Source organism: Malaclemys terrapin, chromosome 6 (genome assembly GCF_027887155.1).
Source record: "Malaclemys terrapin pileata isolate rMalTer1 chromosome 6, rMalTer1.hap1, whole genome shotgun sequence".
NCBI lineage: Eukaryota > Metazoa > Chordata > Testudines > Emydidae > Malaclemys > Malaclemys terrapin.
The window spans coordinates 39,409,797-39,430,955 of NC_071510.1; the positions used below are offsets into that span (position 1 = coordinate 39,409,797).

Sequence of the window (21,159 nt, forward strand, 5' to 3'; positions counted from 1 at the left end):
TTTTCCTGTATGACTGTGGGCAAGTCATTTTAATCTCTGTGCTTCAATTTGCTGATCTGTAAAATGAGAATGTAAACTCTCTATACATCTGGCATGTAAATACCTTGCAATGCCGGCTACAACAGTGCCATTCTAATGCCTGTTCTCACTTTCAGGTGACTTTGTAAATAAACAAGCAAATATAAATGTAAACAAACTTGTTTGTCTATTGATAGGCTGAACCAGAAGTAGGATTGAGTGGACTTGTAGGTGCTAAAGTTCTACAGTGTTTTGGTTTTGAGTGCAGTTATATAAATAATAATTATACATTTGTAAGTTGCACTTTCATGATAGAGATTGCACTAAAGTACTTGTATGAGATGAATTGAAAAATACTATTTCTAATCTTTTTTATATTGCAATTATTTGTAATCAAATATAAAGTGAGCATTGTACACTTTATATTCTGTGTTGTAATTGAAATCAATATATTTGAAAATGTAGAAAAACATCCAAAAATATACCCAGTATGAATTGGTATTTTATTAAAGTACAATTAAAACTGATTAATCGCACCTATTTTTTTTAAACTAGTTACATTTGCTTTGCGTTAATCACTTGTGTTAACTGCAGTTAATTGACACCCCTAATTATTTGGTTTCTATCACAATCTATAGTCTAGTATTTAGAACATTATTTTACTGGCTGAAATTCTTTCCAGGGAAAAAGATGTTATTCAATCCCTTTTTAGAAGTGTTTGTATCACTCAATGAGTAGCTCCGTAAATCAAATACATTCCACCATCATCTTCCTATACAGCGTGGTTTGCTTTCTTTTAAAAGTAGCTCTCACTGTAAATCCTCAATAGCCATCGATCCGTAAACATTCAAACGATGTCTTTTCCTTTTAGTGGAACAGTGCACTTCCCATATTTTGGCCCTCAAGTCTTTTTACCATATTATGAAAGACCTTGGAAGTAACTCCTTTGTTGAAATGGCAGGAGGCTTTCCATTGCAGATCTTATTTTTAAGATCTGCAAGTGAGCATATCTCCCATCTGTTTCGGACTGTTACTCCCCCGAGTAAGGGGTGACGAGAGACCAGCCACCGCTCAGGAGTCTAAATTTTCATTACTCAAATCCTGCACCTGATGGTCTCCCTCCCATTGAATATCAGTGGATTTCCTCTGATCCCAATCCAGCCACAGTATCTCAGATGTTCTCTGGTAGTGTTACTACAGACTGATTGTATCCTGAATTAAATAGTATTCCTGTTGGTTCTAAATTTACTGGCCATTCATTTCACTGAATGACTCAATGTCCCTCTTTTATATGGCAGCATGATAAAAAGGAAGGACTTTTCACTATATCCTTTATAATCACGAACACCTCATACAAGTGCCCTGTAAGGTTTTTGACAGGCTAAATAAACCCTAATTGTTCTCATTTTTTTTTATGCTATCCCAGACAGTGAGTTTATATCATTTCAAGTTCTAGCAGATGAACACGGGATGAACGTGAAGTATTTGGAGTCGTTCCTCCTGTGAAGGAGTTTGGAAGACTTTGTTTAGTAGTTTGCCACTCTCTCAGTAGGTGGAAGCAACTCCTCTGTTAGATCAGATTTCCCCCCCCCCGCCCCCCTCCAACTTTTCACTAGCACTTTTTTTTAAAGCTGTCACTCTGAAATCATGTGGGGGCCTAAAGAGGACGATCTGGTGCTAGACCCCTTCCACGGGTACTTCTTTCACACCCTTGAGGAAGGTCTCTGAGACTCCTTCCTTTGTAGAGTGTGGAAAAGCTACAAACGCTTTTGTGGTAGATGGTAAATACGCAAATCTTAGTTCTTTGAGTACTTACTCATGTCGATTCCGTTCTAGGTGTGCACACACCCATGTGCACGGTCATCAAAGGTTTTTGCCTTAGCGGTATCCGTAGGGCCAGCAGTGGCACCCCCTTGAGTGCTGTGCTCATGCGTCCTCCCAATGCCCTCTCAGTTTCTTCTTACCGCACGTGGTGGTTATTTGGAGCACTTTTCCTTGCATCGCAATGGCTAGCAGTTTTGTCTCTTCTGACTTCGAGCCTTCGGGCCTTGTTTGTTTGTAGTAGTTAGTGTTAAGTAGTTAAGTGTAGTTAGAAGTTAGAGTCCCAGCGGGGACTTCACCCCAGGCAGGGCATACCCCAGTCTCTAGTGTTTAAGCCCTGCACAGACTGTAACAGGCTGTAAGTGACCCCCACAGCAGCTGCCTCAAGTGCTTGGGGGAATCACATGTGAAGGACAAGTGTAATATTTGTAAAAATGTTTTGATCCAGGACGCAGAAAGAGTGGGATATTCGTTTGCGGGCTCTCCTCATGGAGGCAGCCCTTCGTCCAGCTTCCAGGCCATCTTGCCAAGACTCACCTAGTACCTCGGCCTCCGTGTGCAGCATACAACCGGCACCAGGCTCCGCCCCTCACAGCTCCCCATTGCCAGTGCCCAAAAAGAAAACTAAGAAGCATGGCTCCCCGGCATCAACCAAGAAGGTGTCATGGGACATCGGGCAAAGGACCAAGTTTGGGGCCGCCCGGCCACTCCGGAGCCATGTGGATGTGCCTTCCTGGTCGGGGCCCTTAGCCCCTTTAAAGAATCCACTACTGACTCCCGAGAGTGGTGGGGGACCCAAACTCCTGGTGGCATCAACACCTTCCCAGGCTCCCCCAGCTCCAAGAGAGCAGAGACCTCTGCCCATGTTGCTGGCACCATGCATGCCGCAGGAAACGGCAAAGGTTCCCCACAAGGGCAAGCCAGCTGCTAAGACCCCTCTGGGCAGTGAAGCACCACCGATTCCCACAAGACAAGGCAGCACTCTCCTCCATGCTGCAGATCTCTGGAGTCGCAGCCTAGATCTTTTGGGGCTTGCCCTAGATTACCGGCACCGCAATCGCGGTACCTGCCGTCTCAATGCGGATCGCCTAAGGGGAGGTGCCAATCTCCATATTGCCGGCACATCCTTGGTGCAGATTTTGGTTGCCTGCCCTGGGGGAGCACTCCCCATCGCGACTCCGGTCTCTCCTGGCACCAGTCCCCATGATACAGTCACCAATCCTCTCACTCCAGCGGCGACCATCAGCAGGCAGACGCAGGTGTCGATGGCCCCACCGTGGTCACTGGAAGGGAATTCCTCTGGCATGAAAGGCAGTTCAGCCCTTCGCCCAGACTCCATTGGTGCAATCGGAGCAAAAGTTGGTGGTACTGACGGCACCGGTCTTGGTGTAGGAGTCGCTCTTGAAGGTCAAGGTAGAGGAGACTGCACTCACCTCTAAACCTCCCCCCACGGGGGATGATGTCCCAGGGTCTCCCCGAGTAGTAAGTCATCGTCTTCATCCCTGGACGAGGCGGTCATGGGATCCTCTAGGGCCAGCCCGCCTGGCAATTTTCAAGTACACCAGGCCCTGCTTTGACAGGTGGCCAAGAACTTGGGTCTAGAGGTGGAGGATATGGCCAAGCAGGCAGACCCCTTATTCAGCATCCTCTCAGCCTATACCCGGGCACGTGCTGCAGTACCACTGCATGACTGGGTCCTCAAAATTGCCAAGGCCCTCTGGCAAACCTTCCTCCAAAAGGGCTTAAAAGAAGCACCTTGTCCCAGCCAAAGGGTCGCGTACCTTTTTGTACCCACCCACCTCTGAGCTCACTGGTTGTCTGTGTGGCCAACGAAAAAGACAAGCAGGGGCACACCAGCTCAACTCCCAAAAATAGAGGCCAAAAGACTGGACCTTTTGGGGCTGGGGGGGGTGGGAATTTATTCCACTGCCAGCCTACAATTCCAGGTGGTGAACCGTCAGGCCCTCTTGGGAACGTACAATTTTAATTTATGGGATTCCCTCCATAAGTTGAAGGAGTCCCTCCCACAGGGTTTGGCTCAAGAATTTGGCACCCTAGTGGAAGAAGGCACCGCGGTCGCTAGGTGCTCCCTCCAAATGGCATGGGATGCGGTGGACTTGGCAAGTCGGATGGTCATGTTGGCAGTGGTTATGAGGCGCAGCTCCTGGCTATAGATCGCTGGCCTTTCCCAAGAGATGCAGACTTTGATCTAGGACCTCCCATTCAATGGGAATGGTCTCTTCTCTGAATAAATAGATGCGAGGCTGCATGGGTTGAAGGACACTCGGGCCACCCTTCGCTTACTGGGCACGCATATGCTGCAGTTTGCACGGAAGCAGTTCTGGCCACCCCTTCCGCCAAGGCCTTGGCTGCCCCGTCAGGGGTCTGCTAGGAGCAGGGATAGAGACATGAGTTTGTCATCGCCGCCCTTCTTCCTGCTGCTCACCCACATAGCCCGACACGGCAGAGCATCCTGGGGGCCAGAAGAGCTCATTTTGAAGGTGCACTTGAGAGTGACATCCCAGTCAGTTCCCCGGATCCACTCTGTCCTTTCCTCGACCCTCTTCGTCTCTACCGTTCGGCCTGGTTGTGGGTCACCTCGGACCGCTGGTATCTCGGGGCTATACCCTGCAATTTTCAGCCACTCCTCCCTCCCACTCTTTCCTGTCCCTCTTCAGGGACTCTTCTCATGAGCAACTCCTCGTTCAAGAGGTCTAAAACCTTCTGTGCCTGGGGGCGGTGGAGAAGGTCCCTTGGGACATGAAAGGAGGTTTCTATTCCCACTACTTCCTAATTCCGAAGGCAAAGGCGGGCGTCAAACCTATCCTGGACCTGCATCACCTCACAAGTCTCTCAAAAAGTTGAAGTTTTGCATAGTCTCCCTGGCCTCTATCATCCCCTACCTGGATCCAGGAGACTGGTATGCCGCCCTCTACTTGAAGGACACATTTCCATATTCCCAGGTCAGACGCTTCCTCTGTTTCATAGTGGATGGGCGCCATTTTCAATTCACAGCACTGCCCTTTGGCCTCTCATCGGCCCCCAGGGTGTTCACAAAATGTATGGTGCCAGTGGCTGCTTACCTGAGACGCTGAGGGGTCCACGGCTTCCCGTATCTCGACAACTGGCTCATACCTGCCTGCAGCTATTGGACCACATGGCCGCATGTACATACATGGTCACTCATGCTCGGCTCTATCTCTGGCTCCTGCAAGCATGGCTGTCTACATTCCCAACAGGTATGACCTGGACCGGGTAGTTAGGGTACTGGACCACATCAAGTCATCCCTGGATTGGTGGTGGGACCCCAGGTCAGTGTTGCAGGGGAGTCCCCGTCACTAACCCTGGTCTCTGATGCTTTGGACCTGGGCTGGGGAGCCCACATGGGGGAGCTGAGCACCCAGGGCCATTGGTTGCAGAATGATCTGACCCTCCACATAATGTCAGGGAACTCAGAGCGGATCTCCTGGCCAGTCAGGCATTCTTGTCCTACCTGAAAGGCAAGGTGGTGCAGGTCCTGATGGACAGCGACACCGTGATATTACATCAACAGGCAGTGCGGTGCCAGATCTTCGCCCCTTTGTCAAGAAACTCTCTGCCTTTGGGATTTTTGTGTGCGGCAAGTCTTTCATCTGATAGCCGCACACCTGCCTGGAACCAGGAACGTGCTGGTGGATCACCTCAGCAGGACTTTCTCCTCTCGCCACAAGTGGTCACTCCATCTGGAGGTGGTCAGCATAATCTTCTAGAGGTTGAAGACCTCCCAAGTGGACCTGTTCACATCCAGGCAGAACAGAAAATGCCACATGTTCTGTTCGATCTGGTTAATGGACAGGGGCTCCCTATCAGGCACCTTTCTCATTCGTGGTTGGGGGCGCTGATGTATGCCTTCCCACCAGTGCCGCTGATTCACAGAGTCCTTGTGAAGATCAGGCAAGACAGGGCAAAAGTTATCCTAATAGCCCCCGCGTGGCCTTGCCAGCACTGGTTCGGCACATTGCGGAGCCTTTCAGTAGCCACTCCCCTGCAGTTGCCCCTTGGCTGGATCTGCTGTCACAGAACCAGGACAGCCTTTTGCATCCGAACCTGGCGGCACTGCACTTGACGGCTTGACTACTGCATGGCTAAGCGCAGACAAACAGGCATTCTTGGCCTGTATCCAGCAGGGTAGCAGGAAACTTTCCATCAGAAAGACTTACCTGGCCAAATGGAAAAAATTGAAGTGCTGGGCCTCAGAATGATGTATTCAGGCCAAGCAGGAGATCCTAGATTATCGGCTGCACCTCAAACTCCAAGACTTGTCCCTGTCTTCGATCAAGGTCTACCTGGCCGCTATCTCGGCTTTCCATCTTCCGTTCCAAGGTAGGTCAGTCTTCGCTCATGACATGACGGCACGGTTTTTGAAAGGTCTGGCGTGTCTCTACCTGAACATTCGGGATCCACACCTTCTTCCTCCATACCTCCCCCATGCATCAGATGAGGTGCACAGGCTACACACCCTGGACGTCAGCATGACGCTGGCCTTCTACATAGCTAGAACAAGGCCGTTCCGTAAGTCACCACAGCTGTTAGTCTGCCATTGCAACTGAAAGGTAGCCCGGTGTCTGCTCAGAGGATTTTGGCCTGTTTCCACTATTGCTATGAGCTGGTGAAAAAGCCTCGGGCGATGATCGTGACAGCACACTTGACTAGGGCACAAGTTTTGTTAATGGCCTTCCTGGCAAAGGTACCAATCCAAGAGCTCTGTAGGGCTGCTACCTGGTCGCCTGTCCGCATGTTCACATCTCGTTACGCTGGCTTTCGCAGAGCAGTGCTGCAAGCTGCAAGACCGTGAACTCTGAGCCCGCCTCCATTGATACTGCTTGTGAGTCACCTAAAATGGAATCAACATGAGCAAGCATTCAAAGAAAAAAATGGTTACCCACTTTTCATAACTATTGTTCTTGAGATGTTTTTCTCATGTCCATTCCGTTACCTGCCCTCCTGCCCCTCTGTCAGAGTTGTCGGCAAGAAGGAACTGAGAGGGCATAGGGCCGGCAGCACCTGATATACTGACACGTGAATGTGGCACTCAAGGGGCACCACAGCTGGCCCTACGGATACCAGTGTACCCCACCCAAGGGGGAAGAGGGTAAGAACCCGCAGGGGTTGAGAGGGGCTGGGGCTCAGAGTGAGGAGCAAACCCAGACCCCTCCCCTGCTTCCCTCCTCTACCACCTTCCTGGGCCACTAGCGGGGCCCTCAGTGCCCCAAGAGCAGGGACATGGGGTGGCATCTTGGGGGGGCCCCCGCTGCCAAGAAAAGCACAGGACCCATCATACTAACATCGGCCATCTTGACCGTTTTTTCCAAGGTTCAGAAGTCTGGTCCACAAATACAGAATTATTTTGTATGTAACAATGTCATTTAAACATGTTGTTTTGCCTATGAATTAGTATTCTAAATTGGAAAGTCCTGTATAATGAGGTAATTATTTTGGGAAAGTCTTTATTTATTTAAATAGATGCTTTCATTTTAGCATTGTTCTTTTAAACTTACCATTTTCTCCTAGGAAGAACTGTGGTGGTGGTGACAGAGTTGGCGGCAAGCTTAAAGGAAGGATTATGGGGGGGAAATTTGATACAAGTTGGTAAATTCCTCATTTATATGGATTGGTTAATTTTATACTTCTTATTTTCAGATTCTCCTTGATGAACTTTCTTCCACTAAACATTGGGTGTCCATGCATGTTTCAGACCATAGTGGATTCCACTACCGCCAGTTCTTAATAAAGTCCTTGATTGGCAGAACTGTGACCGACAATTCTATACTGGTGCAAAATCAGCTGGTAAATGAGCCAACCCCCAGTCTTCCAAAGGATGAAAAAAATGAAGCGTCTGAAGCTGCCTGTACAGAAGAACTGAGGGTAGATCTCCCCAATCTTCTAAAAGAAGAGTTGGAGCTCTGCAGTGATCTTATTAATACCTTCCCTGGGCATGAAACACTGTGGTGTCACAGGTAAGAGGGCTTGTCAAATAAAACATCGCTTGGAATGATTTTATTGCTTTAAAACTGAAGTCAAAGGGCAAATTGTAATTCTGCTTAAAGACACATCTTGGTTAGTAAAGACTTGTTTCCTGCCCTATGCTAAGTCTTTGATTTTTTTGATTTCCACACCCATCAGAGCTATTAAATAGAACACTTGACAGGATTTCAGTACCTTGTTGAAATAAGCTGTACACATCCTTTCATAGGACAGTATCATCTGGATAGAGCCTGGATTGTTAATCTATCTCCTCACTCCTTAAATTTAAATGACAAAAGATGAATTAACTGCACAGAGTCTCCAAATGTGCTTGGCTAGATAAAAAAAACTATGTAGTCAAAGGCACATTGAGTAAGTTGGCTCTGAAAACTAACTTTAGTTGAATAATTGCCCCTTTTCTTTGTTCTTGGGTTCAAGTTTGGTTCTACTCTGATCTGGGACTGTAAACATAGTATCTTAGCGCTCCATGTTTGCTTTCCATTATTGATATCAAATTTGTTAGGTTAGAAAGTCTTTTTATTTACACTTAAAATCCTGCAAACTAAATCTGGGATCTGAATATCCAAAAGGGGTCTTCTCACACAGCATCACTATATTCTGCCCTTGGTAACAGTTATGCAACTCCATTGCCTTCAGTGTGTTAGTACAGCCGTAGTGATAGGCCTTGTAATTAGAATGGAATTAGAATTAGAATGTAGTAAACCATTCTCCTGATGATACAAAAGAGGGAGTGGAATTCAGTTCCATTTTTCTTAATGTGCTGGCTGATAGGAGCAAAAAATAGCAAAAACTTATTTGAACATTTCCACCTCCTCAAGAAATCCAAATTACAGCACTTTATGGTTTCCCTGACATTTAGTGACATGTCAGTTCCCATAAACACTGGGTGAAATCCTGGCCCCACTGAAATCCATGAGAATTTTTCCATTGACCTGAGTCGGGCCAGGATTTCACACTGTCAACATTCAGGCTGTTCCAACACTAAGTGAATACAGCTGGCCTGAATTTTTTAATGGGAACTTTTGTGACAGTTTTGACTTGGTTGAATAGAAAATTTCAAGAAATCTTTCATTTTGGGTTTTTTTTTCTTTTCCCCTATTGCTCACAGGTTAGCATAGTCATAGTGGGATTTTTCCAAATTGAAGATATGGACTTAAAAAGAATTTTATTTTAGAAAATCTTATTTTTCGAAAATGCAGAAAAATGTGGTGATAACAATATTTGAAAAGTGAAAGATCGGTCTATTTTGAAACCCAGGAGAACCAAAACCTTTCTGCAAACTTCAAAATGTTAGCAGAAATTGTTGCTGAGATATATAGATATATATTTTGGCCCCACTCTTTTATCTGTAGTGCACTGCTCACTGTAAAAGCTCAAAAGTCACAAAAAGAAACAAGACAGGGTTGTGGCACTTTGGTAGAACCGTATAGGGAAGCTTGCACTGCTGCTACTGATCTGGCAGCTGTCATGAACACTAAAATCTTTGTGTTTTGTGCAAAATAAGCTGATTTTTGTGGGGAGTTTTGCTGAGAGGGCACATTGAAATGTAATTGAAATTACTTTAGTTGTGGCAGCAGTTTGATTTATTTTTTTTCAGTGTGTCACTTTTTTTTTTTTTTTTTTTTCTTTTTCCCTCCCCTGATCTTCCTTTGAAGACGACACATGTTCTACCTTCAGCACCATTTAAACAACAAACTTCCTCTTCCAAATGTATGGTTGACATCTGTGGACAGCAGTGATGGAACTTTGAATAATTCACACCCCAGTACAGCAGTCAGTCATGTGACTCATGCCATGGATGTTGATGGTTTAAATGATTCAAGCAAACAAGGCTATACTCAAGAAACCAAACGCCTGAAGCGTGCCCCTATACAGGACTCTCTTGGCTTGGAAATGGAATACAGGTTCATTGATAACGTTTTAGCAACTTGCAGAGACGTAGAGCAGGTCAGGTTTGCTACTGAATACAGGAAATGGCTAGTTACTTTTCTAGGTCAATGAAGGAAGTTTACAACCTTCAGGTTCCTCTTTTAGTGCAATATTCTCTTATCAAACACATGCATGTCATGGTTGCAAGTGTTGGCTACCCATGTGCTTCTCACCTTTCTTTGTGGTCAGTGCTAAAATTCATATACAAAGTAATATTTCATTTTATTTATTAAAAAAATCTAGAATAGCTTTTTATAAAGCAAATGTAGTTTGCTTTTTTCTTTAATCCTTTTTAAAAAAAAATTACACAATTTATATTTTTACTTATGGAAACTTCATATCATACCATTGTCCTGCTTAAACTTTTTTTATCTTAATATGGATTATGAATATAACCCTACCAAATTCACACCCATGAAAAACATGTCATGGACCATGAAATCTGGTCTTTTGTGTGCTTTTACCCTATACTATACAGATTTCACGGGGGAGACCAGCGTTTCTCAAATTGGGGGTCCTGACCCAAAAGGGAGTTGCAGTGGGGTCCCAAGGTTATTTTAGAGTGATCACAGTATTGACACCCTTACTTCTGCACTGCCTTCAGAGCTGGGGGCTGGAGAGCAGCAGCTGTTGGCCGGACGCCTAGCTCTGAAGGCAGCACCCTGCCAACAGCAGTGTAGAAGTAAGGGTGGCAATACAATACCATGCAATCCTTACTTCTGCGCTGCTGCCTTCACAGCTGGACTCCTAGCCAGTAGTCACTGCTCTCCAGCTGCTCAGCTCTGAAGGCAGCATTGCTGCCAGCAGCAGTACCACAACACACACCCACCCCACCCCCCCATGGTTCCCTCCCCACAATTCCTTTTTTGGGTCAGGACTCCTACAATTACAACACTGTGAAATTTCAGATTTAAATAGTTGAAATCATGAAATTTACAATTTTTAAAATCCTATGACTGTGAAATTGACCAAAACAAACCATGAATTTGGTAGGACCCTAATTATGAACAATGGGTCTTTTAAAAAACCAAAAGTTTAAAATTATTTTGATCCAAGTGGAATGTCTGGAAAACAAATAGGTGGATCTGTCATTGTAACATGAACCACCTTCCAGATTATTCTTCTCTTCCATAGCGAATGCTGATAATGACTCTTAACCAAAGCCGGTGGAGTCAGGTTTTTTCAATAAGAATTATTACTTCTGAATTGCTAACTGCCTGTCAAAGATCAGGCTGCAGTGTTTCTGCCTTCCGTTCCCCTTTTCATTATTTCTAAGGGCAAATATTACTACAGTACTGGAATTGTGCTTTTTGTTATTGTCAGTGGTATTTTGTTTGCCTCACACATCTATTGTACATGGTTGATATCAAAGCCTACTAAATTGACCTTGTCAAGTCCGGTACTCACTGGTGGATGCAGGAAAATGAACCGTGTTTCACACACGCAGTGTAGAAGTATGGTTAAAGCTAAATGTGCAGGATTTGTTAGCAAAGTTCTTTCTCTTATGTCATACTTTGTTATTTTTACCTCAATAAGCCAGAGTTAGACACTCTATTTAAATTTCTGAATGTATTATGTACACTACAGAGTCCCACAAAGCCCACTAAACCGCACGTTAAAAAGCTATAGAAAAACTAAGAACGTATGCGTTTCTTAGATGATGGGATAAAAAGGAGTTATGCTGACAGTTTTAGTACTGTTTAAAATGTGCAGGGTCTCTTCCCTTCCATGCTTGTTCATTGCTTCCTCCCACTAAGCAGGGCATCAATTTCATTTTTCTTCTCTGTCAGTGGACCTTTTCCCATCCAACCCCTCAAGTGTGTGTGTGCTGGAAGGACAATTTATACAGTTCCAGGGTAGTTTTGATCCTGACTTTCCTTTTGGCTACCAATGCAGGTATGTATAAATACTTGTACTGGCATTTTCTCAGAGCTTTACTCTACATGAGGGACTTCCAGTGTAGCTACATCAGTGTAATCATGCCAGTGCGAAGCCCTCATGTAGAAGCATTGTGCCAGTATAAAGCGAACCTTGCACTAAGGCAACTTTTTACCCCTGTTTCAAACAGAGCAAACTAGCTAAGAGGATCCAGAGCTTCAGGAGAGATCCTTTGCCACCATCCCTGTGTGTGTTTGTCTTGTCTTTCCCCAAGGTGATCAGTATCCTGCTGCTGCTCTTGCTGCTCAGAAAATACTATGAGCAGTAGAAAAGCATTAGAAATACACAGGATTCCTGTGGTCCCATGTCCCTTTTGAGTCTCCCATCAGTGGAGTTACTCTTGCATGTCAAAGGGAAAATAGACCTCTTGTATGGTATGTTTGGCTTTAGCAATGTGGTTGAATTTAATGATCTGAGGAAAAGGGCAACCAATAGGGTCATTCAGGAAACAGCAAGCATCGTTTAAACAAGGTCTCTAAATTTAAACTCCTCCTGGATTTTTAACTCTGCAGAGATTGCTGCCTCCTATGACTTGAAGCTTCCGCTCATAGATACTCTGTGGCTACAATGAGGTCATAGAGACATTTCAAATTGTACGTACGTACTTGGTGACTGCTGGGTGCCCAAAAAGTGTGACACTGCCTACCACTGTAGTTTATTGCAGATTATATTGTCAATCCTAAAATTACATTTAAAGTAATTAATTTTGTCTCTTTCAGTTTTATCTTTTCACAGATTACCTGTTTAATAGAAAGGTATTGGAGGGTGAAAAGTGAGGAGAATTTGTGCCTTGTGAAGTAGAAAATTATTATTTGGGGGATGGAGGGGAAGAATGCGGTCTTCTGCTTGTAACATAGTGTAAGATTTGTGGTGGGGGGAGAGAGAGAGAGACTATCAAGGGTGGGTGATAGAACATGAGTTGAAATCCATTATAAATTTCTGTTGGACTGAAGTCTCAGCTCCCTAGAGCTATGTCGTAGAAATATTCTGATATTGAATTTGACAACCCTTCCATCATCATAAATACTTAAGATCAAACTCTGTCCTCTGATACTTGTGTGCAACTCCTTTTTGATGTCACTGGGAATTATGCATATGTGTATGAAGACAGAATTTGGTCCTTATAGAACTATATGCATTTTCATACTTTAAAGGTGCTCCAGTAGGTCTTGGAGTAAAGTGTTGTTGGGTTTTGTGGTGGTGTTTTTTAAGTTTTAAAGGGACACTGTCAACTCAAATTGTAGGGTTTTTTAAAACTTTTTTCAGAAAGTGTAAGTCTGATGAAAATATTTCCGTGATTGCTTTAAAATTCCAAAGAAAACACTGACATTAGTAAACAAAGTAACCATTTCTTGCAGGTTTGCATTACACAAACCTTGCAGTATTGAGGACCCAACATTGGGTGGATGTGTGGGGGGGGAACTATAAGGAAAAAATGAAATTGACTTCAATGAGTTACATTTTTTCCAAGCTGAGAGAAATCTAAAAACTAAACCAACAGCATCACCAGTGAAAAGAAAATACATTTTAAAAAATTCTTTTCATTTTAAAAATCTAGAGTGGTGTTAGAAACATAGAAAAGGAAATATATTCACTTTAATAATATTTGTTTAAGATGTCAGTGCCCCATAGCCTTTTATCTGAAGTGGTTAAAGTAATTCCTTGGGAGTATATTTTCAAATTTAGAATTGTGTGATGTCTTGTAACCATGAACTTTTACAAACATGACCACTTAATTTAATTTGACTGGTTTCTTTAAAGTCCTAATTGGGGGAAGGAGGAATACAATAAATAGCAGTAAAAATTTAGACTTCAGCCCATTGGTAATTAACATACATAAAAGTTACTGAGCACAGCTCCTCAGTATTAAGTAACACTGTATTCGGCATTTACTGTGTCATAGGTCAGAACATTCTAACTCAATAATTTAAATGAGGGTTTTGCTGGGTGAAACACCTGACTGCAGCCATGCAGCACCAAACATTTACTCATTTTTGTGATTATTTTGAAAGGTAATAGATATAAATCCGGCTTTATCCAGCACTAAACTGTCACTCCTTTCTAAGTTTCAGTATCTGTTAATTGTGTCCTTTGTTATACACCTCTACCCCGATATAACGCTGTCCTCAGGAGCCAAAAAATCTTACCGCGTTATAGGTGAAACCGCGTTATATCGAACTTGCTTTGACCCGCTGGAGTGCGCAGCCCCACCCCACCCCCGCCCGGAACACTGCTTTACCGTGTTATATCTGAATTCTTGTTATATCGGGTGGCATTATATCGGGGTAGAGGTGTATTATATGGCATTTACATTGGTGCAAACCTTTTTTGTGCACTGGCTCAGTCTTATAGCAGCATCTTTCCACTGGAAATGAATTGAAGGCTTTTGGAAATGAATGTCATTTGGAACTCTAAATGTGGTTAATTGTATTTTCAATCAAATCAAAATGAACAATCACATTTTTAAATGATGTGTAATATTCTCTGCTGTAATGTGCATTACCTAGTATTGCATCAGCAATTGGTTTTTCTGGTGGTGTAATCAGTAGGGCAAAACATGACTGTAGTGATGGATGACTACAGTGCTTGGCTGAATGCTTCTAGTCTTAGAAATATTTTCATTGTTTTAATAGGGGACAATTGAATTGTCAGTCCAATGAGTAATTTATTACTGGTTGTATAGCTACCTTATATAGCACTGGTTTATAAAATAAAAGAGCATAGTGAAGAATACAGTAAGAAAGTTTGGATTCTGTTTTTTCAGCTGAAACTAGCTAAAGCATTTCAGTGTTTTTGTGTTAGAAATTTGTGTAGGAGTACTTTTTTCATTCTTCACCTTAAAGTAGGTAATTTAATGAATCTTTAAACAGTACTGTATAATCTTGACAACCAGAATCAAAGAGTCTTGAAGGGGCCTTGTCTACACAGTCAAATCCAGTAATCAAATCTCTTAAGAATGTATTTTAAAAATGATGGGGGAGGGGATAGCTCAGTGGTTTGAGCATTGGCCTGCTAAACCCAGGGTTGTGAGTTCAGTCTGTAAGGGGGCCATTTAGGAATCGGGGGCAAAAATCTGATCTGTTTGGGGATTGGACCTGCTTTGAGGACTAGATGACCTCCTGAGGCTCCTTCCAACCCTGATATTCTATGATCTGTGAACAAAATACAGCAATTGCAGGATAATTTAACATTTGGGCTACAGGGATTTCATGATCAAATTCCTGGACAAGACTTTTTTCCCCTTATAAGCCTGTAGTGCTGCTTCCACGTTACAGAAGTGATCCTGAGCTTTTTGGTCCTTTATACGATAATTTAAAAAATAAACCGTCTGACTCAAATCTTCTACAGCAGTGGTTTTCAAACTTTTTGTATAGATGACCCCTTCACCCAGCAAGCCTTGGGTTTTGACCCCCCCTCCCTTATAAATTAAAAATGGTGGTGGTGGGTAATTTAATTTATTGAGGGCTCAGAGCTCTCATCCTCATGGAGCTGACAGCTCAGGATCCCCATGTAACCACCTTGTGACCCCCTGTGGGGTCATGACCTCCATTTTGAGAACCCCTGTTCTACAGAGATCTTGAGATCAATGGAGTGAAAGGTATATGCAACTAGCATGTTTGCTATTTTCCCCTCTATCTGATATTCTTTCCTTACAACTAACTCTTATCAGCTTTGACGTTAAACATAAAGAAAACCCTCATCATTTTCAAATGCTCTTAAAATGCAGGTTAGTAACAAAAGAAGGCCATTGTATTCTCTCTAGTGTTTTTCCTTCTCTTTCCCATTGTGCTCAGACAATGGCTCATTCTGAGCTGCTTGTCTCCTTTTCCCCAACTAACAAAGAATGTAATGAAACTATGGGGAGGTGGCCTCATTTAACATAAGGATAACTTTTTGACTACCTCCCAAAAATGCTCTGATCGTGCCCTTAGGTGGAGTTCATCAGGCTCATTCACAATCTCAGGCTAAACCCAGATCCTCATTTCAGAGGTGAAAAGCAAAAGCTTTATCTATTAGACCATTTAGTTTCCCTTAAGAGGTGTTTTTTGTTTTTTGGGTTTGTTTTTTTTAACTAAACAAATCTAGAGGAAATAAAATAAAAATTCAAGTAGTTTTTATAGTTGGAAAACTATATAATTTACATAGACTCTCATCAATTATTTCCTCTGACAGAGCATTGTATTGCAGTCAAATGGAAGAAACTAGTGCTTCCAAGAAAATTCTTTGTAGTCAGTTTATGCTTTCAAAATGTTACTATGATCAGTGATTATAAACCTGATACTTCCTTGTGGCTTTTACTTAGTATGTAACGTTACTTCTCAGGGCATAGATTATTTTCGTGAATTAGGGTACATTTTTTTACCGTTTTTATAATCAATGGTTTAAAAAAAAAGCATAAGTGATAAACATATAACTGGCTCTTAACATTTTTAGTCTAGAATATTATTGTATATAGTCACTAGCTAAAACTGTAGCTTGGTACCTGCTTTAGGCCTGCCTTTCCCATTTGCCCCCAGTACTCATTTTCTGTAAACAAACTTTACTCTGTATCTTAAATTGCTGTAGTGATTTATCAGGAAACTAGGGGCCTGATCCTGAAAGTTGCTGGGTACCTGCTATGTAGCTCTCAAGTACGCTCATGTCCCATTGATGTGAATGGGAGTTGAAGGCACTCAGCACCTCCCAGGGCCAGGCTTTAGAAAACCAGGGGAAATTTATTGTGTATCTGACATATTATATATTTTGACTTTTCTAAACCCTGCTTTGACTCTGAACACTAGAATCAAACCTGTTTTATGAGGCAAAAGAATTTTATTTATCAGTGAGCGAATGCTTAGGTACCATACAGCTTGACTAAAGAGCAGAACTCTTAACTGAAAATTGTTTATTCAAGCATTCTTATCTGTATTGTATGGAACCTGCTCATAATTCTAGAAAATAGATGGTTTAAAAAAAAAAAACAACAAAAAACACTAACATATCTGTAAGTTGTGCACATTGAATTTTCTGAATGGAATATGATTATGGTGAGGCAAAGTACGTTTTCTTGGAAGACTGTTAGCAGTTCACATGAGACATGAATGTTAATGCTTAGATATTACAGATTGGTTTCCTCTACAGAATCATTATGAATGGATAAATATATAGTATAGATTCTCATTGTCTAGTATTGTAAGTGTCATAAGTGATATAAAATATCAGAAGAAAATGTTTCTTACAAGGCAAAATATACATACTGTGATCATTCCCATTTGTTCAGGTTTTTACTTTGTGAAGTGGCTACATTTAATGCAGTGTTCCCATTTTGTAACAGTGTGCTTGGGAATGTTGAAAAATGGGAAAGTGGTTTTAGTTAGCATGGGGATCCATGGTACTGCAAATATGTAGGTCAGTATTGTAGTACCTGTGTGAACCACTGTATAATTTTATAAAGCCATCACTTTGATCTCACAAAATTTTAACATAATTAGGGGAGATGTATAGGAAAAAAATTCACTTTTATGGCTGTCATATCGTTAGAAAAAATAGTGTTCTTTTATGTAAGCAACTTTTAGCCAAAAGATTGCGTTTTATCAGAAACTTTCATATTTGTTGGTTTACAACTATCATTGTCATAAATACTCTGCAAATTAATTGATTGCAGATACATTAGATCAAAAATAAGGTTGATGTCAATAGGGATAATATGGTGACAAAACAGTATAAATAGTATGACTGTGGGAATAAAACAATGCACATAAATTGTCGGTATTGTACAAAATAATAAATGTAAAGAAGTCATTTTTCCTCCAGCGCTTCCTTTTTTATTACAAGATAAATTCCTTTAAGAGAATACCACTGTAGGTCAGTAAAGAGAGAGATTCCTTGAACACAATCAGAAATAAGAAGCCAGTTGTGAATAAATAATCCATGATATGTGCACTACAATAACTAGGAAGAAAAGACTGTTGTGCCCAGTATAAATCCCTTCTTGTAATGAAGGGCCAAACTCTCCTACATTTGGGTTATTCTTGGTTAAGGTACTTGAGGCTTTGTGAATGGCAGTTCTTCTGTAAGGGCTGTTTGCTGTCCTGTAGAAGAAACTGGGGGTTCCACTACACCACCCTTTAACCAGTGAATATTCCAAGATCTCTGCCAACTTCAGGCATTGCTGAAGGTAAAGAGCAGTCTCAGAGATTCCTTCTTTTGCCACTGCTGTCCAGCCCATCTCACTTCCACAGGCCCCTGAACAGCACAGCTTCTACAGGAGCTATGTTTCCAAGGGCATTGCCAACCTTGGATGCCCTGAGAGACTGTTCCAAACTGTGAAGTGGGGGCAAAGAGCATATATTACTGCAGACTGGGCTCTGGGGCTTGGATGGGAGAATCTGCTGGTCTTTTGCCTCATCTATTGACGTGGAATCCCAAAGAGCACACCTGGAGAGCATTCCTAGAGAGGCATGTTGTGAATGAGGTGCTTCATGATCTGTGGGTACAAACTCTCTTGCATACTCCCCTCTGCTTCCTCTTGTGGAGGAAAAGCAACTAAGTAGTTATAGTGAGTGATTGAATACAATCATGAAACAGTATCTTTGAGTGCTGTACTTCCTAGTTTTTGGTATTTCCCAATGGGTGCTTTTTTAAAAAAAAAAAAAAAAAAAAAAAATCACATTGGACAAGATTTTCAAAAGTGCCAATGAGTTTGGATGCCTCCATTTTTAGGTACTGAGCTTGAGAACTTCTTTTAAAAGGGCCTGGTTTTAAGAAAACGTTGCACCTTCTGAAAATCTGTTTGGACACTTTCCACCCTTGGCTGCTGAAAAGGGAGATGGGAGGATCTGAAAGAAATTGTAAATGTTTAAGTGCAGTGCTGGTGCACGTAACTTTCAGGTTCATTATTAAACTTGGGGCCCTTTTAAGGGTTCATAATAACTGGATAAAAGCAATATTCGGCCTGATCCTGCAAAACTTCACTCGTGTATACAGGTGGCAGATAGGGCCTGTTCCTGCTCCTGTTTTAAAGCCGATGGCAAAACTCCCTTTGACTTTAATGGTGTTAGGGTTGGGCCCATACTGGAGATGAAAGATGATAAACCACTCACTACCTGATAGTTTGACAGTAAAATGTTGAGTGTGATGAATTATGAATGGCTCAGCTGTCTTAAGTGAATTGTTTTATGCATGATAGTAAACCAGGCTCTCGTGGAAAACAGTATTGTTACTGGTATGGTATTTATCAGTTTGTATCATTCTTAAGGAAAAAAAATTAAGGTTGCTAGCCCTTATTGGTCTTGAAAGAAACTGGAGAGGGATTGGGGGTACTGCAAGCCTATGCAGCTGTAGAAGCAACTGAATTTTGTTTTTTTTAATAGCGGAGAAAGGGTTTTTGACAATTGGCCTGGGATTGGTAGGAGGGGAAAAGGGAGTAATTTTAAAATCTGAGTTTAAAACAGTAATAAGTATCTTTAGGACAGTAGTTGCTAGTTTTATCTGGCATCTTGCCAGCCTTCTTCCTTAGGGATACTCTGATGTCATGTTCTGCTGCTAGACATACAGTAGAGTTCACTGTGGACATCAGTGTTAAGAAACTGAAATGTGGTGGGAAGGATTTCATATAGTGTATGCATGTGTGTGAATTTTAGAGTAAGATGCAGTACAAGTCTTAAACTTAGTTTTAAGACAGGACTGCATAAAGCTTTGACATCAGAGTTCAATGTTAAATGCATGCTGTGGGAAGTTGGATGTATAGAGAGGGTCCTGGGAATTAGATACCTTTGATTTTATCTTGGCTGCTGGGGATTTTAGCAAATGTTGATTAACTTTAGTTTTACTGTTCTTAAAGTAGACAGTAAATATTTTATTTTATGGAGCAATAATAAACTGCACAGATGTCTTTGTACTTGTCATCTCATAATCACGCAATTAGGTAACCGTGGTGATTTTCTTTTTTAAATGTAGCTACTTCAAGTTTATTTGAGGACTTTAATCATACTGTAAGAATCTAGTAATGGATAGTTTCTTCCACTGCATTTAGCCCCAACGCACCTTCTTCATGTACTCTACATGTAAGAGGATCCTACTGGGTATAAATTTTAATTCCTTATAAATTCAGATCCCTTATACATTGAGCTTTTGTTGTGAAGAGAAGTTGAAATTCTGCACCATGTAAAATGATGTCTGGTTAGAAACATAAGACAGTATCCTAACATTGTTTTCCAGTTGTGCACGCTAAATTATATCTTGTTTCTCTCAGCTATTTTGTATTGCATGCTAATAATATTTTTTACATTATCCTAGTAATACAAAAATATATTAAACCACCCATGGAATTCTAACCATCCTATGCAGATGTCTTCCAAAATTACAGGTACAATTTTAGTGGCGGTGGCTGGCAGAATGAATTTTCCACTTATTTATCTGTAGACTTGTTTTTATATGTACTAGTGATAGAATATACTAAGCACAGCTATAAGTTATTGTATTTCTGTAGAAAATGGAAAATAGTGTAAAATTGTTTTTGCTAAATGTTGGCAGTTTTTAAATAAACTTTTCATCTCTTAAAAATCTGTGTTGTTTGACACCATTTACAGATATATGGGAAAATGTTCCCTACATCACAGAATTTACAATCTCAACCTAGATTATTACTGATTAGGGAGGCATGTTTATCTCCGAACACAATGAATTTGGACTGCAGTTTGAAATATGTAGTCAAACAGACTTGTTTAATTTATATAAATATCAGTAATCTGTTTACACATGAGCAATTTTCAAATGCAGTGTTGCATATCTAGCCCAGACATAGCCTATAAACTATCCTCATGTGCAAATATCTGACAGAATGGTGAAGAACAAAGAGACTTTAGTTGTTTACTTTCTAGTTAGTATTTTTAGTTGCCCTATATGAAACTGTATATAACTAAAACAAGCACCTGTTTGCAGACCCTCTTTCCGATCTGCCAGTGTTTCTTTCTTGATCTGCAAAATGCCCCCATTGAAGCCTTTGGCCTTTCTTAAATCTAAACTGTCAACTATGTTAGATTATGCCACATTCAAAAGAATTAGCACTGGGTCCATAACACTGTATTTGCTTATAATCTAATGCAAATCAGTTCCCAGATCCAAAACATGAAACCAGTTAATTCTTTTTAAAAATGTGCTTTGCCTCACTAAGATTAAAGATAGGGAATAAAATAAGTGTGGTACTCTGATCCCATCTGATTGTCTTTTTATGTAACAAATTCTGCTGCATAAACTTTATGAAAGCATATGATAAATAGGCATCAAATGACCCCACTATCTGAATTTCATGAAAATATTTTCAGGTGTGCATATCTCTCTTTTAACATAGTAATTCTACTAATACACATGGATTAAAATTTGGATCACTTAAATTTGTTTTTATAGCTATATGTTTATAATGCTCATCAAATTTGAATTGTAATTTTG

General features: G+C 41.6%; 1 protein-coding gene across 1 annotated transcript in view; it reads left to right on the forward strand.

The window, feature by feature from the left end:
* The window catches only part of PTAR1 (protein prenyltransferase alpha subunit repeat containing 1), a 46,627-nt gene extending 32,344 nt beyond the window's left edge, over positions 1–14,283 (forward strand). The window contains exons 6-7 of the mRNA XM_054031304.1: positions 7,519–7,835; positions 9,519–14,283. Of these exons, the coding sequence (XP_053887279.1) occupies positions 7,519–7,835; positions 9,519–9,864 (663 nt within the window). The 3' untranslated portion in view covers positions 9,865–14,283. The remainder of the gene's footprint in view (positions 1–7,518; positions 7,836–9,518) is intronic.
* Positions 14,284–21,159: the final 6,876 nt, after the last annotated feature.